Source organism: Triturus cristatus, chromosome 6 (assembly GCF_964204655.1).
Source record: "Triturus cristatus chromosome 6, aTriCri1.1, whole genome shotgun sequence".
Lineage (NCBI taxonomy): Eukaryota > Metazoa > Chordata > Amphibia > Caudata > Salamandridae > Triturus > Triturus cristatus.
Window position 1 is genome coordinate 220014178 of NC_140589.1, and position 22979 is coordinate 220037156.

Sequence of the window (22979 nt, forward strand, 5' to 3'; positions counted from 1 at the left end):
GCATACCACAGAAAGCATTTACTTGTGTAGTGAGTGTTGAAATCCTTTATCTAAAGTCCTATAAAAGGGTCTGCTTTTTCACTGTTATGCTGGCTCACCTTTCCCACTTTTAGAAGGTGAATCCATGCAGGATTTGTTATTGAACTTAACTGAGTGCTTAGTACCTATGATTTTATATGTCCTTATTCTAAATGTATTGATGGTCCAGCTAATTTATTTTGCTTTTATATTCTTTGAGTGAACCTTTTAAACTTTAGCCAGTGTCTGTCATTCTTACTGAGAATGTGACAACTTTATTCTAATGCGAAAGATTCATCAAGCTAGAGACAGGTCAGATTGGAGTGCACCAAAGTCCGCATGGAGACTACAATGCTCCCGGTCTGAGCTGTTGGTGTTCATTGGGCAAACAAATGAGACACAGATTTGCACGCTGACAAATCTGGCAGCAGAGCTGATGGTTCCGACTGGATCCATCAGGTACTAAATGGACCTACTTGGATGTGATAATTGACTATAGAAACAATTATTGTACCTTCATGGTTCAGGCAGCTTTGCACTGAAATTTAAATTGACCCAGCCCCAGTCTGATCCTGGTTCCTGAAGACAAGGTGCTGTTGCAGTAACCCGGGGAGAACAACAGGAGTATCAATAGAGATTTATACATGCCAAGAATAAATGAGAAGTGAGGAAGCAATTAGTGTATGTTGGGAATTGTAGTTTGAGTATTGGGGTGGAATGCAGCAGACAGATTTTGAATTCAACTATTGTGTGGCATTAGTTCTTGGACTTGTGGAAATGGCAGTTTGTGTCTTTTTGACTATTTTCTTTTGATTTTCGTTAACTACAGTGTGTTAGTCTTTTATGTGAATGACATAAAGTGGAAGAGAGGTACCTCAGTTGGATTTATTGAATTGTTGAAGTTTTCTGCTCAGGTGAGGCGTACTGTGAGGCACTATCAGTCACACCAAGATAGGGACATAACAAAATAGTGTAAACGAGCTCCATAGATGTTCATTCCCGAGTGCACAGGAGTGAGCTCACTGAGTACAGCAAGCTCCTGGTGGTCAAGAGACGGCTGTTGTGTAAAGAAAAAGTCAAACTGTAAGAGAAGAAATTCAGGGGAACCTGGCAGTATATAGGTGCTCCCGTCAAAAGGTGACTTGTAGGGATTGGCTGACAAACACTGATAGTGAGCTGAGATAGTGTGATTTTTGACAAAGACTCGCTGATATTGGTAGTCAGATCAGGTATTCAATAGTACGGAGAGTGTGTGAGATTTGTACGAAGAGTGACTGAGAACACTGACAAGATGGGAAATCCCTTTTCAAAAAAGCAGAAAGATGCAAATAAGAAAGAGAAATTCCCATCAGAAGGCTCACCAGCTAAGGAAATGGCTGCACATGTGCGTGTGGCTGAGCCAAGGACACAAAGATACAGCCAAAGACTGGGAATTGCGAATCTCAGTGAGTGGCACTTTTCACATAGTGAGAATAGAAAATGTGGGAAGGAGAATGTATGATTTGAGACCTCAGCCAAGATCCATACAATTTAAGACCTTGAATATTTAGTAATAATAATAGGTTGCAAACAAAAATAAAATAAAAATGTTTGTACAAAAAGTCCATGATAAGGATTAATTGTGGATAAGTGCTCAGGACAATGAGTGGCAGAAGAGATGGAGGGAGGGCATGATTAAGAAAATTGGAGCTTACCCGCTGGCCGAGGATATAGAGAAGAAAAAGCCTTGTGATTAATAAAAAACTAAGGGTGTGACTGAAGTAAAGAGTGAGGAGGAGGATGCCTTCATATTAATACCACTCATGTATAATGCAACACCAGCACCAAGCACTACAACCCAGGCAGTTGCAGAGAATGGAGTGGACACTGTGACTCCTCTGGAGGCTAGTGAACTTCCAAGTTATGCTGAGACTACTGTTTCACCCCCTATTCAGATCTCAAAACCTGTCGTATTGGGTAAGTCACACTAATCAGATACCCCAAGTATCTATCTCCCCTATTACGACAATCGCTGGTATGCCACAGAATCAGCCCTTCTAAGTGTCTTTTTGGGACCCGGTAGACATATCCAGTACATTAGCTTCAAACATTCCACAGAGAGAGCCTTTTAACAATGCCTGTGGCAGGAGGCATCTTGACTAATGTGACTCCACAAATCACCACATAAGCTAAAGGTCAAACTCCTCAGAGACTTAATGTCACCCAATTAAAGGTGAAGTTTGAAGAAACTGTAAATGGTAACAAAGGGATGGACTTCTTAGGACACTACAGTGAGAGTGATTTACTTTATATAAGTAAGGAGGTTGCAAGAGTAGACCGAGAGGCATATGCGAAAATGGAGAACATGGCAGATGAATGCGGAATTGACACACAGCCAAAGATGCTGTGAAGTAATTTCTGGATTATGATGGGTGACAAGGTATTGAAGCTGTTAAAATTAAGGTGATTAAAGATGGCCGTGAGAGATTTGATTGATAATTGCCTAATCCAGGACTAGATGTTGGCCCCAGTGCAGGAATAAACATGCAGGGAGTCTTCATGTCACATGGAGCTAATACTCAAGGAATGGGAGGAGGTCGAGTAGGTATGCCAGAAAACCAGTGCTTAATTTGTAAAAAAATAAGCTCCAGGGTTCTTGTCTGGAGGCCAATGTAGCTTGCACCACAGATTGCAACTGCTATTCTGCCAATGACAGTAACAACACAACTACTAACTATCACATTCCAATGTGTGTGACAATTCAGACGATCTCAGGCCCCCAACGCCATAAGAATGGTTTGGGCAGTAGGTAAGAGTCATTTTTTAATGATTAATAATAATTCACTCTTGCTGTAGTCATCTCTAAATTAGCCAGACAATGCCACCTTAGGCAGACTGTCATACATGCCAATGTTGACGATTAAGTGCAGGTGCCAAACACAGGAAACCACCAGCTCCAATTAAGCACTGCAGGAAACAGCATACGTGTTTTAAAAAATGTTATCTTCATTATATCTGTAACAAGCTCAGTCATTGCAATTGGGAATGTCACTAAGGATCAATAAATTATTGATGCCCAAGCTGAAAATTTCACGATGCAGGGAGACTTTCCCCAGTACCTAGACCCCCATTGGCACCTTTAAAAATCCCCAAAACTAGGTCCACCACAAAATCCCCTTGGACCAGTGAATATGTAAGGAGGGAATCCCAATTACCTACCAAGCAACAGAGTTCCACACAACTCATTTATACTCCAAATTGCCCTGATTCCCATAATGTTTGGGAGCTCCACAGACTTCGTGCAAGCCCAATGACGGTGCCTGAGAGAGGAGCAGAGGTGTGTGCTTGATGGAAGTCTAGAATTGGATCATAGTGGCGTGTATGTGACTAGAGAAGTTAATCGACATCCTGTGGCCTTTTTGATAGACACTTGTTCAACTGTTAGAACTGTTGAGGTTCCAAACCTACCCTTCTCGAGAAAAGAAGTCCTAGTCATTGGCATCACAAATCGAAAATGTATGAATCAGGTTACTGCTCCAGTCCCAGAGAAAATTGGGGACATCAAAGAGCAGCACTAGTTTGTTGTCTGTAATTCAAATTATGTAAATTGGTTGGGATCTCTGTAAACTCAGTTGCGCCGTGTACTGTACACCAGACGGAGTGGGTTTGAAAACGCTGACGCTGAGTTCAAATTGCAGGCACAGAATCTAAAGTCCGGTTACACCATGTTCCTACGAAGAAGAATTTACATGCAGATCCTCCTAATGCAATAGTAATATGAGAGAAACTTCTAATCGAGCCTTAGAGCTGTCTCCAACCGGACAACCAAATGCAAGGGCATCAAGTTGAATATCCCTAGCCTTGATAGAGTGTACAAGCAAAATGTTAATATGTTTACTAAGAAATAAACTGCGTGCATAATAATTTATAAGCACATTATCATGTAAGTGTAAAACAAGTAAAAAAGTTACTGTAGAAAAAGTGTCAAGTTGAAAAGTGTAGCCAAAAATTGAGACTTAGGGGTCCATTATGATGGCGGGCGTACCATCGCAACTGAGCCAGGGACCGACCGCCGAAGTTGCGGGGGTCCCGCCATGTAAATTAGGATGTGCCCGCCACACTGGCGGGCGCATCCTGGGCCTTTTACATTGCTGGTGGATCTGCTGGCTGCAGACCCGCTCGCAATGTAAAAGGACTGTGCACAGCATTGCCATGCACTACATGGCAGGCACCACGTGGTGCCTGCCACGTAGTGCATTGCAATGAGGGGGGTACCATAGGTTTCCCCCATGTCCACCCCCCACCCCTCCAACAGCAAGAACCGCATGCCTTTCCATGGCGGCAATGCCACCATGGAAAGGCGAATCTCCGCCTGCATCATAATATGGATGGCGGTGTCTTTCAGACCCCCCGCCAACCTATTGTGCCCTTTTTCCACCCAGTCGACGAGTCGACAGGCAGAAAAGCGGCGGATGGTCTTTACGTCCGCCGTGGAACCCCCAGCCATACTAATATGGCGGGAGATCAATCAGGCATGGATGGCGGGCGGATCGCCCCCGCCGGGCCGATGGTGGCTACCGCCGGCTCGGCGGTGGCGATCCGTCCGCCATCCTAATGGGCCTCTTAGCGTGGACCTTGTTGTACCTCACAACAGTGTGACCCACTTGAGTAGCCTTTTAAACGTGTTTCAAGCGTGTCATTGCAGGCAAACTAAACACCTAGTCTGGCCCAAACCTTCCTTTTTATCACACATATGTCACCCCTAAGGAAGGCTCTAAACTACCCACAGTGCAGGGTGCTATGTATTTCAACAGTTGGACATGTAGTGGTAGTGAAAAACTCTTTAATTTATTTTTCTCTTCTGCAAGACCTGACTCTCTCACAGGATAACATTGGAGTTGCCTAATTACATGTAATGAGGATAACTTCCAAGTGAGAACAGGTAAACAGTTTTTGATTGAGGTCCTTCTAATTGTAGTGAAAAAAACCTCTTTCATGGTATAGTATACAATGTTGAAAATGCCACTTTTAATAAGTTGAATACAAAAAAAGGGGGAACCTGGCTTCGTTTGACCTTCTGCTCTTATTATTTTCGGGCAACAAACAGACCACTATCTTTTCTGCTTGAATGGAGTTTTATTAAACCATTCCTATTCTTAGCAATTGTTTATGTTTATCAAAAAGATTTTGATTGCATGAGAAGTGACACACATTTTTCAAATTAACATTCAAAACATGAAAAATACTTATAACAATTCACAATAGACAGCGCATGAAATGCTTATATACAAACACATTTATATACAATAATGTTGGCCTTTTGCATTATAACATAAGAGTAACCCTATTGCTATCTTGCATTTGGAGCCAGCATGGGCCAAACACAGGAAAATATTTAGAGTGTGTGGATACAAGGGGAATGCCCTGCTGAAAGTGAAGTTGCTAGTTCGTATAGGATATTGAATATGGATGTGCTCAGATTTAAAACAGGATGCAATGATTACAGAAATAGACGCCGTTCTCTGAGCGACCCGGGAAAGTTTGAAAGAAATTCCCCCGGCATTAACTACGAAGCGCACTGCGGTGATTTCCGTCCCTGGTCATCACGCAAATAGGAGAAAGAGCAGCAGCTCTATTTGAGAATCAGGCAATCATAAATCGCTGACCATTAACATGAAGCCCTGATGAGAGTCCCGGCACCAGAGGACTGGGTCTTGAAACGCATCAGCACTTTTTTTCAACACGGAGAAATTTGAATAAACTTGTTGTGACGTGAGGGTTTGCATTAAATCGTACGCCCACGCACACACTCTAAATATTTTACCGTGTTTGGCACATGTTTGGCTCCAAAAGCAAGATAGCGATAGGATTACTCTTATGTTATGATGTAAAAGGCCAACGTTATTGTATATAAATGTTTTTGTATATAAGCATTTCATGTGTTGTGTATTGTGAATTGTTATAAGTATTTTTCATGTTTTGTATGTTAATTTGAAAACTGTGTGTCACTTCTCATGCAATCAAAATCTTTTTGATAAACATAAAAAATTGAAAAGAATAGGAATGGTTTAATAAAAACTCCATTCAAGCAGAAAAGATAGTGGTCTGTTTCTTGCTCGAAAATAATAAGAGCAGAGGGTCAAACAGAGCCAGGTTCCTCCTTTTTTTGTATTCAATTTAGTACAGCCCTACCTGGCTCTGGTCCTTTTGGGCCTTCCCCCCTCCCCCAGTTGTTGTACTTTTAATAAGTTGGCATTTTCTTGCCTCAGCGTTAGCCATTTATTGATTGCAACCTGACTCTGGGTCTATTCCTGGGTGTATTCCTTCTAGACAGCCTCACACAAAGCTTGGGTGTCCCTGGATGGGCCATCACTGCCAGGATGGAATGGGAGAGGCAGGCACAGCCCTACTGACACCTGAATAGGCTGTTCCCTATCTTCACACAAAGGATTGCATACCCAGATACCATAGTCTGAAGTCAGGGGAGGCAGGAAATGTATGCACTTCAAAGGAAATACCCTAGAAGCTTCACCCACTTCAAAGCGGGCACCAGTTACAAATACTGGACCTCAGACACCAACTCTTTGCTACACTTCAGGACCTGTGGAAGACTGATCTAGAGCCAGGAAGGAGGACTGCTGTGCTGCTTCAAGAACTACCACTCTGCTGGACTGCTGCCCTGAAGAACTGCCTGGCCTGCTGTCCTTCTGCCTGGGTGAGAAGGACTGGACCTGCATCCTGTACCCAGGCCTCCCAGAGTAAGTCCCCTGACTAGTCTCCTGTAACCAGCACCTGGACTCTGCAATTGTGAGTTCTACCCTCCCACATGGTGCCACTCCAGTACTGGACCCATGGATATGGGCCTGAATCCTAGGCCATCTGTGGATCCAGCAGAACTGACTCATCTCCTTTGCTGTGTGGCGCAACCCCGAACAGGGACAATGCATTGCATCTGTTGTGACAATTCTTCCAGTGCAAGGACTGCGCATCAACCTCCTAACCCCTCGGACAAAACTGCTAGGCAGGTCATTACAATGCAGGCCCTTGAATCGCAAGCCTCTTGTTGAAGGCAGCGTTGACGACGAGAGAGTTCCAAAGCAAACAGCAACACCATTCAGAAAACAAGAGGGGAGAAGGCAAAACGTTTGATGGTGATCCTGCAGAAGGGCAAGTCCAACCAACATATTCGTTTTGGCAGGAAAATCTCAGAGTGAAGAAAGTTACAATTTGTGCCCAGGCAAGTCCTTTAGTCATCAGGATACTTTTCATGCCTAGACCCGGTCATTTGACTTTGGCAAACAGATTTAGTACTGTCACCATGGCAGAGTGCTTTACTCCTTACTTGGCCAGGGTACTCTGGTCTCCAAATTTAGAGATGTCAGCCGTCCCAGCAGACACCTCTTGCATTTACAGAAACTTGCAGTTCCAGTCAATACGTTGAAAGGTTGACTGATGAGTTTATCAATATGATGGAGTTGTTCCATCATTTGTTTTATTTACAAAAACAAAATCCCAAGTAAGGATTTTGTTTTAGAAAAGAAAAGAAATCGATGGCCCCCTCTCCCTGGCAGTGTTTTCCCATGGCAAGGGGGTCCTTTTGTAGTTTTCTCTGCCCCTTACTGCAAAATTATATCTGGCATTGATGGACAGTTAAAACTGGCCTTGTGTTTGCCCACTCTGAATAGGGTGGGCGGACACATGACCAAACCTCAGATGGCCCTTACTTTGTAGGGCCTTCAGAAATGTATGTGCACAGTGGGGATGCAGTCGTTTCCACCGTCTACATACTGAAGTCCTGCCCAACTCTAAATGAGGAGGGCAGAACTTTGATTTGCCAGAGTGGGTACTCCCGTGGAGTACCCTCTCTGTCAAAATCCAAATCAGGCGCTTAGTTTCTTTTTTCAGAGCTTAGAATCCTCCAGTGGGACAAGGGTGCAGGCTGTATCCTCCAAATAGTTCCACGAGGCAGGATACCTTCCCACAGAGGACCCAATGAAATGGATTTGTTGCTGTGACAAAGGTCCAACTGGGGGTAAACCTGGTATTTCAGCCCAGTAAAGTTGCCCCTTTGCCCAGACTGGTTCATTTTGGTACTCCAGCAGCTGGAAGTCATACATTTTCCTAATGTTTTTCAGAGCTTGTGCGAAAAGTCCAGACAGGTACAGCCAAGGGTCAGAGTACCTCAGGGACAGCACTTAGGGGTAAGGACACATTCCAGCAGAGGAAATAAGCAGGGTCCCATCAGGCACTGTTGCAACTGGTCAGGTGGCCACTTCAGGACAAAAGTTTAAATCTTTATTCAAATTTGTTTTTGAAAATAAGCCCAATGCCCATACTTAGTATAGTTGTATGTTCAATAAAGTTAATTTCCAAATAAAATCAACAATATCAAACTTTGAAGAGGGTTATTTGCAGACTTCTTAACTCATTAACATATAGTTGACAGTTCTATGGTCCGATGCTTATGCAGTTGAGGATTTCTTAAATAGCAAATACAACTGACAAGCGCTTCATTTGAGTGACTTTTCCAAGCATGTAAATTATGTGCCAGTATTATAGTCTAGCAAGATATAACGGCCATAGCCAAAAGATGTTGAGAGGCAGTCTGCTAGCTCCAAAAATGCGTGACCAGAGACAATAGAAAAAGGCAAACTCGTACTCAAATGAAGGTGATATTTACAATGACTACTCAGTGAATAAAAGGTGTAGAGTACAGGTGATGGTCTGTATTTATCAACCTCTGTCTAGAGGGAGAACAAGAGAATCAATTTGACATGCGTGCATATTATTTTGCAAGTAAACAAAAATGAAGAAAAGTTTGAATAGAGTGGCCAATCTGGGGTAAGAAGATTGAGGAAACAATATGACATTGGTAAAATAAGGTGGCTGAAATATGAGAAAACATGGGCATTATAATTACATTAAGCAAGGCATCTGACCATACTCTTGTTGAAGTCTGTAGGTAGCAAAGGTACGGCCTGATGTAGCACCCACATACACATAGTTCCTCCATAACTAATATATGCTTTTTTTTGTACTTTCCTATACTCAATTGGATGTGTAGTCAATGTAATCCTCTGCTGCCAACTGTAAAGCTGTAAATGAGATTAGGTCCAGCCATTCAGGTCTCCACACAGGTCTCAAACAGCAAGAGCAGTCTTCTTTCTGTTTCACGGCTCAGAAAGTATAGTGAGGAAGGTGCCTTGAGGTGCTGCATTTATGGTGCACCCTAGCTAGTAAGTGGGGGTAGGGGGCTGGTTCCTCTCTAAGCAATGAGGGTAAACATTTTTTGTGGCAACCCTACCTAATTTTCCAACAGTTCCTGTTTGCCGAGCTGCAAGCAACCCCACAGTTCACCTGTTTCCTAAAATCCAAGATGGGGAGACACTTTCTCCCTTGTGAAGAACCGTTCTGTCCACACAGAGGATTGGCAGGGCAAATGAGCAATCCCCTCCATTGTTGTCACTTAAAAATGATTCTGGGATGCTTCCCTCTTACTAGACTCAGAGCCGGCTTGCGACCTGGGACTGCCATTCCCCAGGTCTCACTTTACATTTACTGCTGAAGAGGTAGTTTTTTTAATGGAGTTCCTGAGCCCACTCCTAACTTCTTTCTGCAAGGGAAGACAAGCAACTTCTCACAACTAGGCAACGGTATTTGCTCTGGGAGCCATTTGATAAATGTTTAAAACAGTGGTTGAATAATTTTTCTAGCTGGTCCCAAACCTAATAACAGAATAACTACAATTTTAATCTATACTTTAGATTCCCCATAGGCTAGCCAGGGCTACCCAGAGTGAAAATAGCTTTTTGGGACTTCTAACTTCAGTGACAAGGTAATATGACATTTGTGTATGTCCCACTTTTAAATACAATACACCCTACATTGTGTGCTACAAGGTAGGGTGCCTATTATTATTTAAATCGAAGGGTTTCCCTGTCAAAAGGGTTATTTTGACAGGTCAGGCTGCAGGATTCAACTGCAGCAATCTGGCTACAATGGTAGGCTTAAACCCATGTTTTCCTTTGTTGCACTAGTGGATGGCACAATACGTGCTGCAGTCCACAAATTAACTTTCCATTCCATGGGTGTATTTTGCACTATATACTGTAACCGTATAGGAAAGTTAAACATGCCAATCAAGGATTAGCCAAGGGATTACTGCAGTGCCATGCAAGCTTCGTTGCAGACCATAAGGGAGTGGGGAGTTAGCCTCAAGCCAGGCCCTGGGCCCAACAAAATAAATTATACCTCCAAATACTATAAATTCACACCTCCCCTTATATAACATGCTGGTTTCATGCTTCATTTACTGCAGAGTTCTCTTCAACAGCTCCTGGTCCATCACATTGCTGTTCATGAGTGCTTCACTTTGTCTTGAATACAAAATATTAGTGTTCTTTAAAACTCTGTGGTGAGTCTGCAGTTGATTACTAGAAATTTAACTCACTGCTGCTAGTGTTGGAAGTTTGTTTCACTATGGATGTCAGAATGTTGTACTTAATTTGATGAGGAAGATATTTGATAACTCATAGAAAATATGACCTATTTTTTGCCCTAAAGCACTATCCATAATTTCCATGATAAAAAGAACCCTTCTCATTTACTTCATTTCTAAAGGAAATGCTTTAGGTACAAAATACTTTCGAACTTCTGGTACATTCCTTGTAGTATACCTCGTAAGCATAGTCAAAAGATGTCCAAATTGTGAGCCAGTCAAGTGATATCAGGGGTTGTGGCTAATGTTTTTGTTTATTACGAGCACAGTTTTGAAGCTTGGTTTAGGGGCATATTGCAAGAAAATGCAGAACATAATTGTAACTGTTTCTACTCACCTTCCCAATACTGGAGTACATTTGGCATATAAAGAACTGTATTGTTGTTTCTGTAGTATGCTTGAAGGTCAGGCGAGCCTCCAGCCTTCCTCACCACTTGCCATGTCATGCTTTCATAAGTTGGTACATCAGTACTACACACGAGGCTCAAAGTGTCTTTTTCTGACATAGTTGAGTTGCCTGTTATTGTCACATTTGCTGCAAAAAAAAGCAAAATATGTTCAATTATACTTCAAATCATTTCATTTGATGTCATGGTTCAAGAGTTGATCTCATATCTGACTCAGTGTGATTCTCTTTGTGTGATATGTAAACAAGTGAAAGGTCGATATTATCACAAATGATTAACTATAATAAAAAATGACAGGTAGAACAAGCATGCCACTAAACATGACACCTACTCCTAAGTCGGACTGCAGAGTCTGGTTTTCCCCTTACATGCAGGTGCAGATTTAAGAATTGTTTTGTGTCAGTGGTGTAGGTCTTAACTGAGAATTAAGAGAAGGCTGCGTGCGGATTGTTGTCTTTTTTTTCTTCTGATAAAGTTATGTCCGCTGGCTTCAACAGGTTATATTTTCTGATTTTCATAAATAACAAAAAAACTTTTTATATTTGAGACAAACGTAACATATACACATCAAAGTTCGCCATCAAAAATAGTGCCGCATTGTCCTCCTCCAAAACCTATAGTGCAGAAGCTATCTTAAACACGCTCATGTCATTGAACCTTTCTAACCACTGCATAGATCCTCTTCCCGCCAATCACTTAAAAGAGTTCATACCTCTGATACTGCCACTATGAACCAAAATTATCAATACCTCTCTGATTTATGGCATTATTCCAGAAAACCTCAAATCTGGGCAGGTGTCCCCCATCCTAAACAAACCAACGGCTGACCACACGGACTTGAATAATTATCGTCTGATTTCCATTATCCCAACTGTGGCTAAACTCCTGGAAAAATTTGTACACATCCAGCTGAATAACCACATTGACCATTTCAACCTGCTCAACCAATATCAATCCGGTTTCGAAATGAAGCCTGCCTGCTAATCCTGCTCGACCTATCTTCGGCATTTGACACCGAAAACATGACAATCTTCTGGACCTCCTAAAATATAGAAGGGGCTTATCAGGATCTGTACTAAATTGGTTTAACTCTTTCCTCCAAAACAGATCCCAAAGATTCAAGGTCAATCATGCCTTATCCATGTCCATCCCAGTCACATTAGGAGTCCCGCAGGGCTCATCCCTCTCGCCTACACTATTCAACCTATTCATGGAACCGCTCACCAAAATCCTCAGCTCCTCCAACATCCACTACCACATGTATGCAGATGATACACAACTGTACTTAAAGGTCTCCTCTCTGGAGAATGTCAGATCTCTCAATTCAACTCTAAGTAAAACACCCTCTAGACTGAATTCCTCCTAATTGCTCCACCCAGCCAAACAACCATCATTGAAGAATGGATTAAACAATTAACAGGGCTCAACTGCCAACCTCATATTATTGACTCAGCGAAATAGCTGGGCTTAACACTTGACAGGAATCTAAATATGCAGAAACATATCAGTGCCACAACTAAAGGAGCAAACATACAGATGAACATTTTGAGAAAATTAAAACCCTTCCTTCCCGCAAATAACTTCAAATTAGCAGTACAAGCACTAGTAATCCCCAAACTAGACTACGGGGTGCAACTCGCTGCGGACTTCCTAGATCTACAACGGCCCCTCTAAGAGCTTCACTCAACTCAGCGGCCAGACTCATCATAGGCTCAAAAGAAACTGCCACATTTCCCCCGACCTGAAAGCCCTCAATTGGCTACCATTCGAAGCAAGAATTCAACTAAAAATCACCTGCATGACTCACAAAAGCCTTCATCACAATATCCTGAGTTTCCTGGCCCAGAAACTGGTGCTCTCATGTGGTAACAGATCCTCCGGAAATTCCAGCACTCTTCTTCTTTCTCATTTCTTTATTTCGGTCACACGGACCATAAAAGGGTTACAACATAAAACAACTCATGAAGATAAAATACATTTGCAATTTACAATCAATTGACCAGAATATAAAACAATCATTCGTTTGATGATGACTTAATGCATTGATTACGGCTGTGCCACATTGATGTTAAGAATTTTGCAACTGCAAATACAATTGGGGCCGACAAATCTCTTTTCAGAATCCTATAAGCAGGAAAATAGCGCCTGAAACCCAGATTTTTAAGTATTGGAACAAGCCAGTAGTTTCTTGCTCTTCTGTATGCTGGACAGAAGAATATTATGTGCAAGTCACACTCCCTCGCGTAGGCGCAGGCTGGGCATTGTAGTGAAGTCTCAGAATTTGTCCAGCAAGCAGTGTGCACTTTGAGAGGAAGGGTGCCATACCGCCATTGCATAAAAAGCTTCCTAGTAAGCGGGGGGCCAATGTTATCATATACAAGCTCCTGGAGATATGAGTCTTTTGTCCCCAAGAATTTACCCGTTAGGGACCTCTCCTCAGTGTTATTGATGTGAGTGCACAAATGATATTCATAGTAGGATTTTGATAGGGACTGTCGTGAAGTTCTAGGGCAGGTATTTTCTGGATCAGACCATAGATTCTGTCTGCCTATTGCCTCACATGTTAGTTTAATATGTCTGAGCCAAGGGAACCATGCAGGATTACATAGTCTCATGATTTCCTGAAGCTCAGATCTGTAATTAGACAATTCTGGTACCGACCATAGTTTCCGCCAATACAATAGGGGTTTAAGGCCCAATTCTTCTGTGATTGGTCTAAGGCCTAAATCCAATCTCAGTGGTAAAAGTGGGGTACTAGGCGGAAGGCCCGTTAGTTGCCTGATAAAATTATTCTCAGTGACCTGCATGGTCTGGGTGGCAGAATGCCCCCAAAGTTCAGCTCCATAGGTCACTGCCCCTTTTGCCTGCATTCTATAGATTTGTAAACGAGGGGAAAACGGCTGGTAAGACAGTCCACGGGACATCCTTGCCAATCCTCCTGTCATTTGAGTTAATTTAAGTCTCGCCCTGGTGCGATGCGAATCCCAGGTCATAGACTCATTTAATGTTATCCCTAAGTACTCAAATGTAAAGACCCTCTCCAGCCTAGAGGGCCCAAGAGTAGGATTTGCGAGTGTTTTCGGGGTGGGGTTGAAGATCATGTACTTGGTTTTAGAAGCATTGATCTCCAACCCCCGAATCGCACAGAAATTTGCGAATCCATCGAGGATCGGTTGGATGCCCATAGGGGACTTGGAGAGCAACAGGGTATCATCTGCAAAAAGAATAGCAGGTACCCCCGTGCCTCCAAGCCTAGGAGCATCAATATTTTCCAGTGCATTCAAATGGCTGATCACCCCGTTGACAAAAAGGCAGAAAAGAGTCGGTGCCAGCACACAACCCTGTCTAACCCCCCTGTCAACGGGGAGACGATCAGTAAGGGTGCCCCCCCTTCCAAACCTCACCCTTGCGAAATTACCCAGGTGCAATCTTCTTAAAATGCCTAATATATCATTTGGGACACCAAGATCGTCCAAGACGACCCACAATTTATCCCTGGGCACTAAATCAAACGCGGCACGTAAATCAACAAAAATCGTATATAGAGTGCCGCCCTCTATTAAAACGGTCTTCCAGTGAATGCAATTTAAACGAAAAATCTGGTCAATGGTAGAGACTTTTCTTCTAAAACCAGCCTGGTATGTGCTCATAATGTTCGATTCCTCGATCCAGTCTTGTAGGTGATTGAGGATGAGTCTGCCAAATAGTTTTTGGGAGACATCAATAAGACTGATTGGTCTGTAAATTGGCTGGGAGCAGAGGCGAACCCTTTTTAAAAATTGGGACAATCTCTGCGCCCAGCCAAGTGTCGGGCAGCTCCATGCCCTTTAGAATAGAATTAAATAAAAGCAAAAAATAGGGTGCCCAGACTTCGGGTTCCTGTTTGAATAGGTCTCCCGGCAGGCCATCCAAACCCGGTGCCTTTCCTGACGCCAGACCCATGATAGCTATTTTGACTTCTTTGAGTGAAAAAGAGAGAGACAAAGCCGATGGTATGTCTGTTTCTACCTGGACAGGATCCGCTCCAGTCCCCTCAGGTGACATATATAGGGACTGAAAATGGTCCTGCCAGGTCTTGGCTGAGATGTTAGGTTCAACTGCAGAGACCAACTCCTCTGAACCTGTGTTTACACAACGCCAGAAATTTCGTGAGTCTCTGCATGCCAAGAATTTCGTTAGTTTCTCCCATTTTTCATGTTCCCATTCAAGTTTTGCATTCTTGATTAGGGATTTGTATGCCAGTCTTCGTTCGCTAATTTCTATCCGGCCTTGTCCTGTCTTAATTGTAGAGAGAAGATCGCTTTTAGCCTTCCTACATGCAGAATTATACCAGGAGGGACCGGGAGTAAACCCACAGGCCTTTTTGGATTTACTAGTTAAAATTCCTGATATAGATGTAATAAGATCTGCATGCAGCTGGCCCAATTTAGTAAATAATCCCAGCATGTTAGATTGGGTGTTTAGGACTTGGGCCTTCTCTAGCATGGGAGTAAGTAGGGCGTATAGCTTAGGTAACAGCCCTTGTTTGGCTACTAAGTTCTCCCATTTTATTCTGCGTCTATTATTTGAGAGAGATAGCCCCACAACAGGAGGCTCCCTATTCTTTTCCCTAGGTTCCAGACCGGAGCAGTGTAGCTCAAGCTCCAAAGCATGATGGTCACTGTCTTCTCTTGGCAGTATGCGAAAATCACTTAATTGTGACCACAGGGCCAGTGGGACCAAAATGTAATCAAGACTTGATGTTTTGCCCTCTCTGTGGAAGGTGCATTTTGGAGGAATATCTGATGGTAGCCTTCCATTACAGGCCCTGAGTCCGTGTTTAAGAGTAAGAGATGTGATTTGCACCGCCAGAGGAGACCACACTCTTGGGGCCAGTAGCTGGGAGGGTGGTATAGACCAGGCAAGATCCTCCTCCTTGGTCAAACCATCCAATGGACCCATGAGTGGCTCGAAATGACAGTTCAGATCTCCACCTATTATATAAGGGGTGCCCTCAGGAATTGTATTAAGGGCAAGATCGAGCTCATCGATAGTACAAGATTCTTTCGAGATACTAACTGGCCTCGAATAGACATTTATTACCAAGAGGCGATGCAAACCTGGCCACTCCAGTAATACAGCCAAAATATCCTCTGAATTTACTAGCAAAGGGGCAGCCCTACAACCTAATTCTGTGGCTATCCAGATTGCAAGACCACCAGAAGGGCGGCCTTTGCCACTCCATTTAGCATTCTTAGAGAAAACGGCGAAGCCAGTGCGGGTAAGATCTTCCCTCATCCAGGTTTCTTGGAACAGACATATATTCTTGTTCTCTATGAAATTTCCCTTAGGAGGACTCGAATGTCCAAGAGAGAGGGTGGCTCATTCCCTGCTGGACAATTAAGACTGGGGGATAGCTCAGACGTAGTTAGAGCGGGTGATAACCTATTTTTCCCGTATTGGCTCGGTGTCTTAGTTTTGGAAGTCTTGTGAATCAACTCATTCTTAGAATTGCGTTTGAGAGTATTCACCTTGCGTCCTCCAATTGAGCCAACTTCTTTTGTAATTTTCCTTTTAGGAATTGCTCCTTTCCTCGTCCTCTGTGATGAGTCTAAATTAGAAATGGGGCACTCGGTAATTGTATCACCAATAGGGAGGGTTTGAGTAGCATTCGAGGGAAGTGATGGTGGCCTGGTACAGGGGAGAGGTAAAATGCTTAACTCCGTGATAGCGGACATCTCGCAATCAGTAGTATTTGAAGTAGGACTGCACAGGTCGGCTAATTCAGGAGTAACATTTGTCCCCCTAGAATCTACCATTTTAGGGGCACCAGTTTGTTCAGGCGTGGTAGCAAGTGCAAGGGGACCCAGTGAAGATCTTCTAACCCAGTCAATCTCTTGGGATATTCGCCTTTCAAGAATGGATATTTCATCAATTATTAATGAGCCTGCTTTGGCAAAGCAAGTGTCTAGAGTACCTTTAGCCGCTCCTACAGCCTGGGAGGATCTGCTTCTAGTTTCTCTGGCCGACATTCTCATATAAGTCTTCCGATAGTAAGTAATTTGGATTTGTGATTCAATAAGGCCTTGGCCGTGCCTCGGCCGTCCTCGAACGGCCTCAAACGGCCTGCTCTTTACCCGGTCTTCGCCCCGCTCTTCGTTCCGCGCGCGTTCCGCTGGCGCAAATGTTGCTGCGATATACGTAAGCCAAGGTAGCTAAGGGGAGTGGCTGGGAAGAGGACCCAGCTGCGCCGATGGTGCTCTGGGCGCTAGGGAAGCTGGTCCTCGCAGTCCCGCCCTCCTCAGTATGCAGGTCCCAAACAGGCGTGGAGCGAAGCAAACAGTAATCAAAGCACACAAGAGCCAAAAGTCAGCAGCAATTTATGACAACGAGCGGCGCCCGCGAAGTGGGGGCCGCGAGTCGCTGCGCTGCGCTGGTCAAGGGGAGTGGCTGGGAAGAGGACCCAGCTGCGCCGATGGTGCTCCGGGCGCTAGGGAAGCTGGTCCTCGCAGTCCCGCCCTCCTCAGTATGCAGGTCCCGAACAGGCGTGGAGCGAAGCAAACAGGAATCAAAGCACACAAGAGCCAAAAGTCAGCAGCAATTTATGACAACGAGCGGCGCCCGCGAAGCGGGGGCGCGAGTCGCTGCGCTGGTCAAGGGGAGTGGCTGGGAAGAGGACCCAGCTGCGCCGATGGTGCTCCGGGCGCTAGGGAAGCTGGTCCTCGCAGTCCCGCCCTCCTCAGTATGCAGGTCCCAAACAGGCGTGGAGCGAAGCAAACAGGAATCAAAGCACACAAGAGCCAAAAGTCAGCAGCAATTTATGACAACGAGCGGCTCCCGCGAAGCGGGGGCCGCGAGTCGCTGCGCTGCGCTGGTCAAGGGGAGTGGCTGGGAAGAGGACCCAGCTGCGCCGATGGTGCTCCGGGCGCTAGGGAAGCTGGTCCTCGCAGTCCCGCCCTCCTCAGTATGCAGGTCCCAAACAGGCGTGGAGCGAAGCAAACAGGAATCAAAGCACACAAGAGCCAAAAGTCAGCAGCAATTTATGACAACGAGCGGCTCCCGCGAAGCGGGGGCCGCGAGTCGCTGCGCTGCGCTGGTCAAGGGGAGTGGCTGGGAAGAGGACCCAGCTGCGCCGATGGTGCTCCGGGCGCTAGGGAAGCTGGTCCTCGCAGTCCCGCCCTCCTCAGTATGCAGGTCCCAAACAGGCGTGGAGCGAAGCAAACAGGAATCAAAGCACACAAGAGCCAAAAGTCAGCAGCAATTTATGACAACGAGCGGCTCCCGCGAAGCGGAGGCCGCGAGTCGCTGCGCTGCGCTGGTCAAGGGGAGTGGCTGGGAAGAGGACCCAGCTGCGCCGATGGTGCTCCGGGCGCTAGGGAAGCTGGTCCTCGCAGTCCCGCCCTCCTCAGTATGCAGGTCCCGAACAGGCGTGGAGCGAAGCAAACAGGAATCAAAGCACACAAGAGCCAAAAGTCAGCAGCAATTTATGACAACGAGCGGCGCCCGCGAAGCGGGGGCCGCGAGTCGCTGCGCTGGTCAAGGGGAGTGGCTGGGAAGAGGACCCAGCTGCGCCGATGGTGCTCCGGGCGCTAGGGAAGCTGGTCCTCGCAGTCCCGCCCTCCTCAGTATGCAGGTCCCAAACAGGCGTGGAGCGAAGCAAACAGGAATCAAAGCACACAAGAGCCAAAAGTCAGCAGCAATTTATGACAACGAGCGGCTCCCGCGAAGCGGGGGCCGCGAGTCGCTGCGCTGGTCAAGGGGAGTGGCTGGGAAGAGGACCCAGCTGCGCCGATGGTGCTCCGGGCGCTAGGGAAGCTGGTCCTCGCAGTCCCGCCCTCCTCAGTATGCAGGTCCCAAACAGGCGTGGAGCGAAGCAAACAGGAATCAAAGCACACAAGAGCCAAAAGTCAGCAGCAATTTATGACAACGAGCGGCGCCCGCGAAGCGGGGGCCGCGAGTCGCTGCGCTGGTCAAGGGGAGTGGCTGGGAAGAGGACCCAGCTGCGCCGATGGTGCTCCGGGCACTAGGGAAGCTGGTCCTCGCAGTCCCGCCCTCCTCAGTATGCAGGTCCCAAACAGGCGTGGAGCGAAGCAAACAGGAATCAAAGCACACAAGAGCCAAAAGTCAGCAGCAATTTATGACAACGAGCGGCTCCCGCGAAGCGGGGGCCGCGAGTCGCTGCACTGGTCAAGGGGAGTGGCTGGGAAGAGGACCCAGCTGCGCCGATGGTGCTCCGGGCGCTAGGGAAGCTGGTCCTCGGAGTCCCGCCCTCCTCAGTATGCAGATCCCAAACAGGCGTGGAGCGAAGCAAACAGGAATCAAAGCACTCTTCTTCTGAAACCACAATGATCTGCCAAAAAGAAAACTTACAACCGGGCCTTCTCTGGCATCGCTCCAAGGATCTGGAATGCATCGCCCCCAGAAACCAGACTGAATGAGTAAATTCACATGAACAATGTATCTAACCCTAGTTACGGATGTTTGCTTAAAAGGACATAATTATGTCATACAGTGTTATTTTGTTCAGCCATCTTTCCCTGTAAAACGCTCAGATACCCGAAGTGGTCTTGTTCACGCTAAATAAAACCTTCAAAATAAATATATAAATAAAATAAACAGTATGTATAAATGGATGGAGATCTCAGTAAGAGTCGATCATTATCATACATTTTAGGAAATAGTGAAGATGATGTCCTGAAGCTTTTATAATAATTTAGTATTTCCTTACCAGCCACCATATACAAATACAAGAGGTATGGTATTTAATACAGAATCTGAAAAGTAGCCAGCCTGTAGACCAGGATCTGTACTTAACATGATATTTAACAGCAGTCAAGGGTACAGTTGTTTTAATTCTACTTGCTTGGGAAATCAGATTTTTCTCACTCATGGTGCTTCTGAGGTCTAAATGTTTTAGGAAAATCATAAGGGGGAGGTTTGCCATATTATAACATAATGTTGAACCTCAAGTTGGTTAAAAAGAAAGGTTTCATGCAAAGTTATGGAGCACTGAGTGAAATCTTTACCATATTCTTTTTTTTTGTTTCATAATTCTTTATTAGAATTTAAAAGATAATTATACAAATATATAAATATAAATGCTGAACAATGTGTTGGACATAAAATGATCTCCTAATAATATAAGTATTCGTGTTCTATTAAAAAGAGAGATTACGTAGAGTAAAAGGGAAATAGGAAAATAGAAAAAAGGAAAGGAAAAGAAAGGATCAGAAAGAGGAGGAGGAGCAAATGACAGAAGAAAGGTATATTGCGTATAGCATACATAGTAACCCACATCTTTCATAGCTCATATTGAGAGTATAAATTAGATAGAGCGGATCATGGATATGAGGAACAGATTTGGAGATGATCATTAAAGGTATTGAGTGATTCATGTATTCCAGCCTCCAATGGTCCTGGTAATAGCTGCCCTGGTCATGGCCTAGTCCTCGGTCTCTGAAGAAGTTATTATAAATAAGAAAGTTTGACGTTTACGTGTCCATTGTGAGAAAGAGCTTAGGAAAAGGAGCAATAGGGGAAACGGGAAAAGGATGGAGGGTAGGGAAAAGGTAAGAAAGGGGAAGGGGGAGGGAAGGTGTGTGCACAATAAGAAGCAAGGAAAGAGAACAATGTTCAGGAGTCATGAATGTTTCCTCTTGTTCATGTAATCGATATATTACCGGTTCATGGGATGCCGTCTGAATCATTGTTACTATCCAGTCTTCTTGCGAAGGGGGACTAGATGGCTGCCATTGTCTTAGAATACAAATCTTGGCTGTAGAGAGCGCAGTGTGAAAAAGGCGACGCTGTGGTTGCGTAATGTCAGGAGAAGTTCCAAGATCATGCAGTAAGATGATGGAAGGGGTGAATGGGAGTCAAAGAAGAATTGTTACACTCAGGGTGGTCCCTACATGAGCCCAAAAACTTTGTATAGTAGGACATTTGCATATTATATGAGGAAGGTCACAACAAACTCCTGAGCATCTCCAGCACTTGGAGTGTGATAATAATCCTGCTCGATGCAATTTCAAAGGTGACTAGTACCAATCATGTAAAGTTTTAAAAAGACAGAATTTCAAACGCTCTTCCCTTGTACCCTTATCTAAGGCTTCTTTCATATCCGGCCAAACATCTTCTTCAATAGTAATGTGTAAGTGCTCCTGCCATTTCTCGAAGAGAGATTTGTGTAGTGGTTGTGAATATAAGTGAGTAGTTAGTACACCATACACTCCCGACATCACTCATTTGTGCCGTCCCAAAATAAGGAGATAATCCAATATCGTCCAGGGATAAGGACCAAAGCATCACTCAAGCAATGCTGTAATTGTAAATGTCGTGAGACCTGATGCGATGGGAGTTCAAATTCTTCACGGAGTAGGTCGAAGGATTTCAACTCTCCGTTTGATATTAGTTGGTCTAATGTTTGAATACCTCTCGATTTCCAACTGATCCAATTGAAATGAAATGAAATGAAGAATTGATATAGCGCTATATATACCCGGGGGTGTCTAGGCGCTTAGATGAGCATACCAGCAGAGGTGACAGAGTAGTGGTGTACTAATATAACCATGTTTTTAGGTGCTTCCTGAATTTAAGCAAATTACATTCTTTTTATAGGGAAATAGGCAGAGAATTCCAGACCAGCGTACAACCCTTATTTCGGATGCTCTCAGTATCTCAAAGTGGGGCTTTGGAGTGCAAGCGATAAGAGACCCTTAGTAGACAGTGTACTCTGTGCCATGCTTGATATGTAGCTTGCATCACTGGGTGTGGAGGAGATGTTCGTGGGTTACGGGTTCCATATAGGAATTCAACACCGTCAACACAACTAAGTAGTGAATGTTCCATTGTGACCCATTGTGGAGGATGAGCCCATTATGGAGGATGAGTCATGCCTGGAAATGGATAGGCTAATTGTGAGAGATGTAAAGTTAAACAATAATGTTCCAGAGATGGTAAGCTCAAACCTCCGTGGGTGCAACGAGCCATTAATTTGGCAGCAGCTAAACAAGGACGCATAGATCCCCAGACACAAGCTCATATACGGGTGTCTACACGAGGGAGTGTAGACAGGGTAACTACAATTGGAAGCATTCCAAGAGCGCAGGTAAAGTGAGGTAAAGTTACCATTCTAACAGTTTGAACACATGGAAAACCTAAAAGAGACCATTTGGCAAAATCAGTTTACCTTTATGCTATGAGGAGTGATAGATTGTCTGAGACAGTCCTTCTAAGCTTCTATTAATCAAAATGTTAAGGTATTTCAGTTGTGACACCTTCCAGCAAAAGCGATATCCATCAATTGATGCTTTTGTGGTGCCTGAAGATAGCGGAAGTGCCTCACTTCTCAGTTTTCCTTATAACCGGAAAGGGTAGCAAATCTAGCGATAATCTCCAGCACGGTTGGTAAAGAATAAGGGAGATCTTTTAAAGTAAAGAGGATGTTGTCTGCATATAGGTATACCTTAGATATACCACCTGCTATAGGTATACCCTTTATTTGTGGTGAGTGGCGGATAAGGGAAGCAAGGGGATCCATCGCCAGTAGGAATAGAAGAGGAGCGAGGGGGCAGCCTTGACGGGTACCCCTTCAGATTGGAAAATGGTCTGAGATAAATCCTCCACAATTGACCTAGGCTATAAGATTCTCATATAGCAGGTGGACTTTGGAAATAAACTGATCCCCTAGGCCAAAGCGTTTCATGGTAGCAAAGAGGTAACTCCAATCAATGCGGTCAAACAGCTTTGCTGCATTCATAGAAAGAGACACTGCATCTTCTGTCATCTCTTTTGTAGTCCATAAATGTGAACTAATGTACGAAGATGAGTTCTAGAGGAATGGCTTGTGACAAAACCAACCTGTGTGTGGTGTATAAGAAAAGGAATGAGTTGCGAAGTTGTGCCACCAAAATGCTTGCAAAAACATTTACATCACTATTGATGAGGGATATGGGGCGATAACTACCACAGGCAAGTGGATCTCTACCCTGCTTGGGAATGACCGCTATTAATGCTTTGTTAGAAATAGGGCCTAATGAGGCTGTCTGAACAGCCTCATAAAAGGCGGAATGTAGAGTATCAATTGTTTCTAACCCCAG

The 22979-nt window shown here is 44.6% G+C and overlaps 1 protein-coding gene across 1 annotated transcript in view; it reads right to left on the minus strand.

Moving 5' to 3' along the window:
• LOC146816676 (adhesion G protein-coupled receptor F5-like) overlaps nucleotides 1–22979 on the minus strand; it is a 956016-nt gene that overhangs the window by 283832 nt on the left and 649205 nt on the right. Inside the window, exon 13 of the mRNA XM_085610571.1 lies at nucleotides 10833–11030. Coding sequence (XP_085466697.1) covers nucleotides 10833–11030 — 198 coding nt within the window. The remainder of the gene's footprint in view (nucleotides 1–10832; nucleotides 11031–22979) is intronic.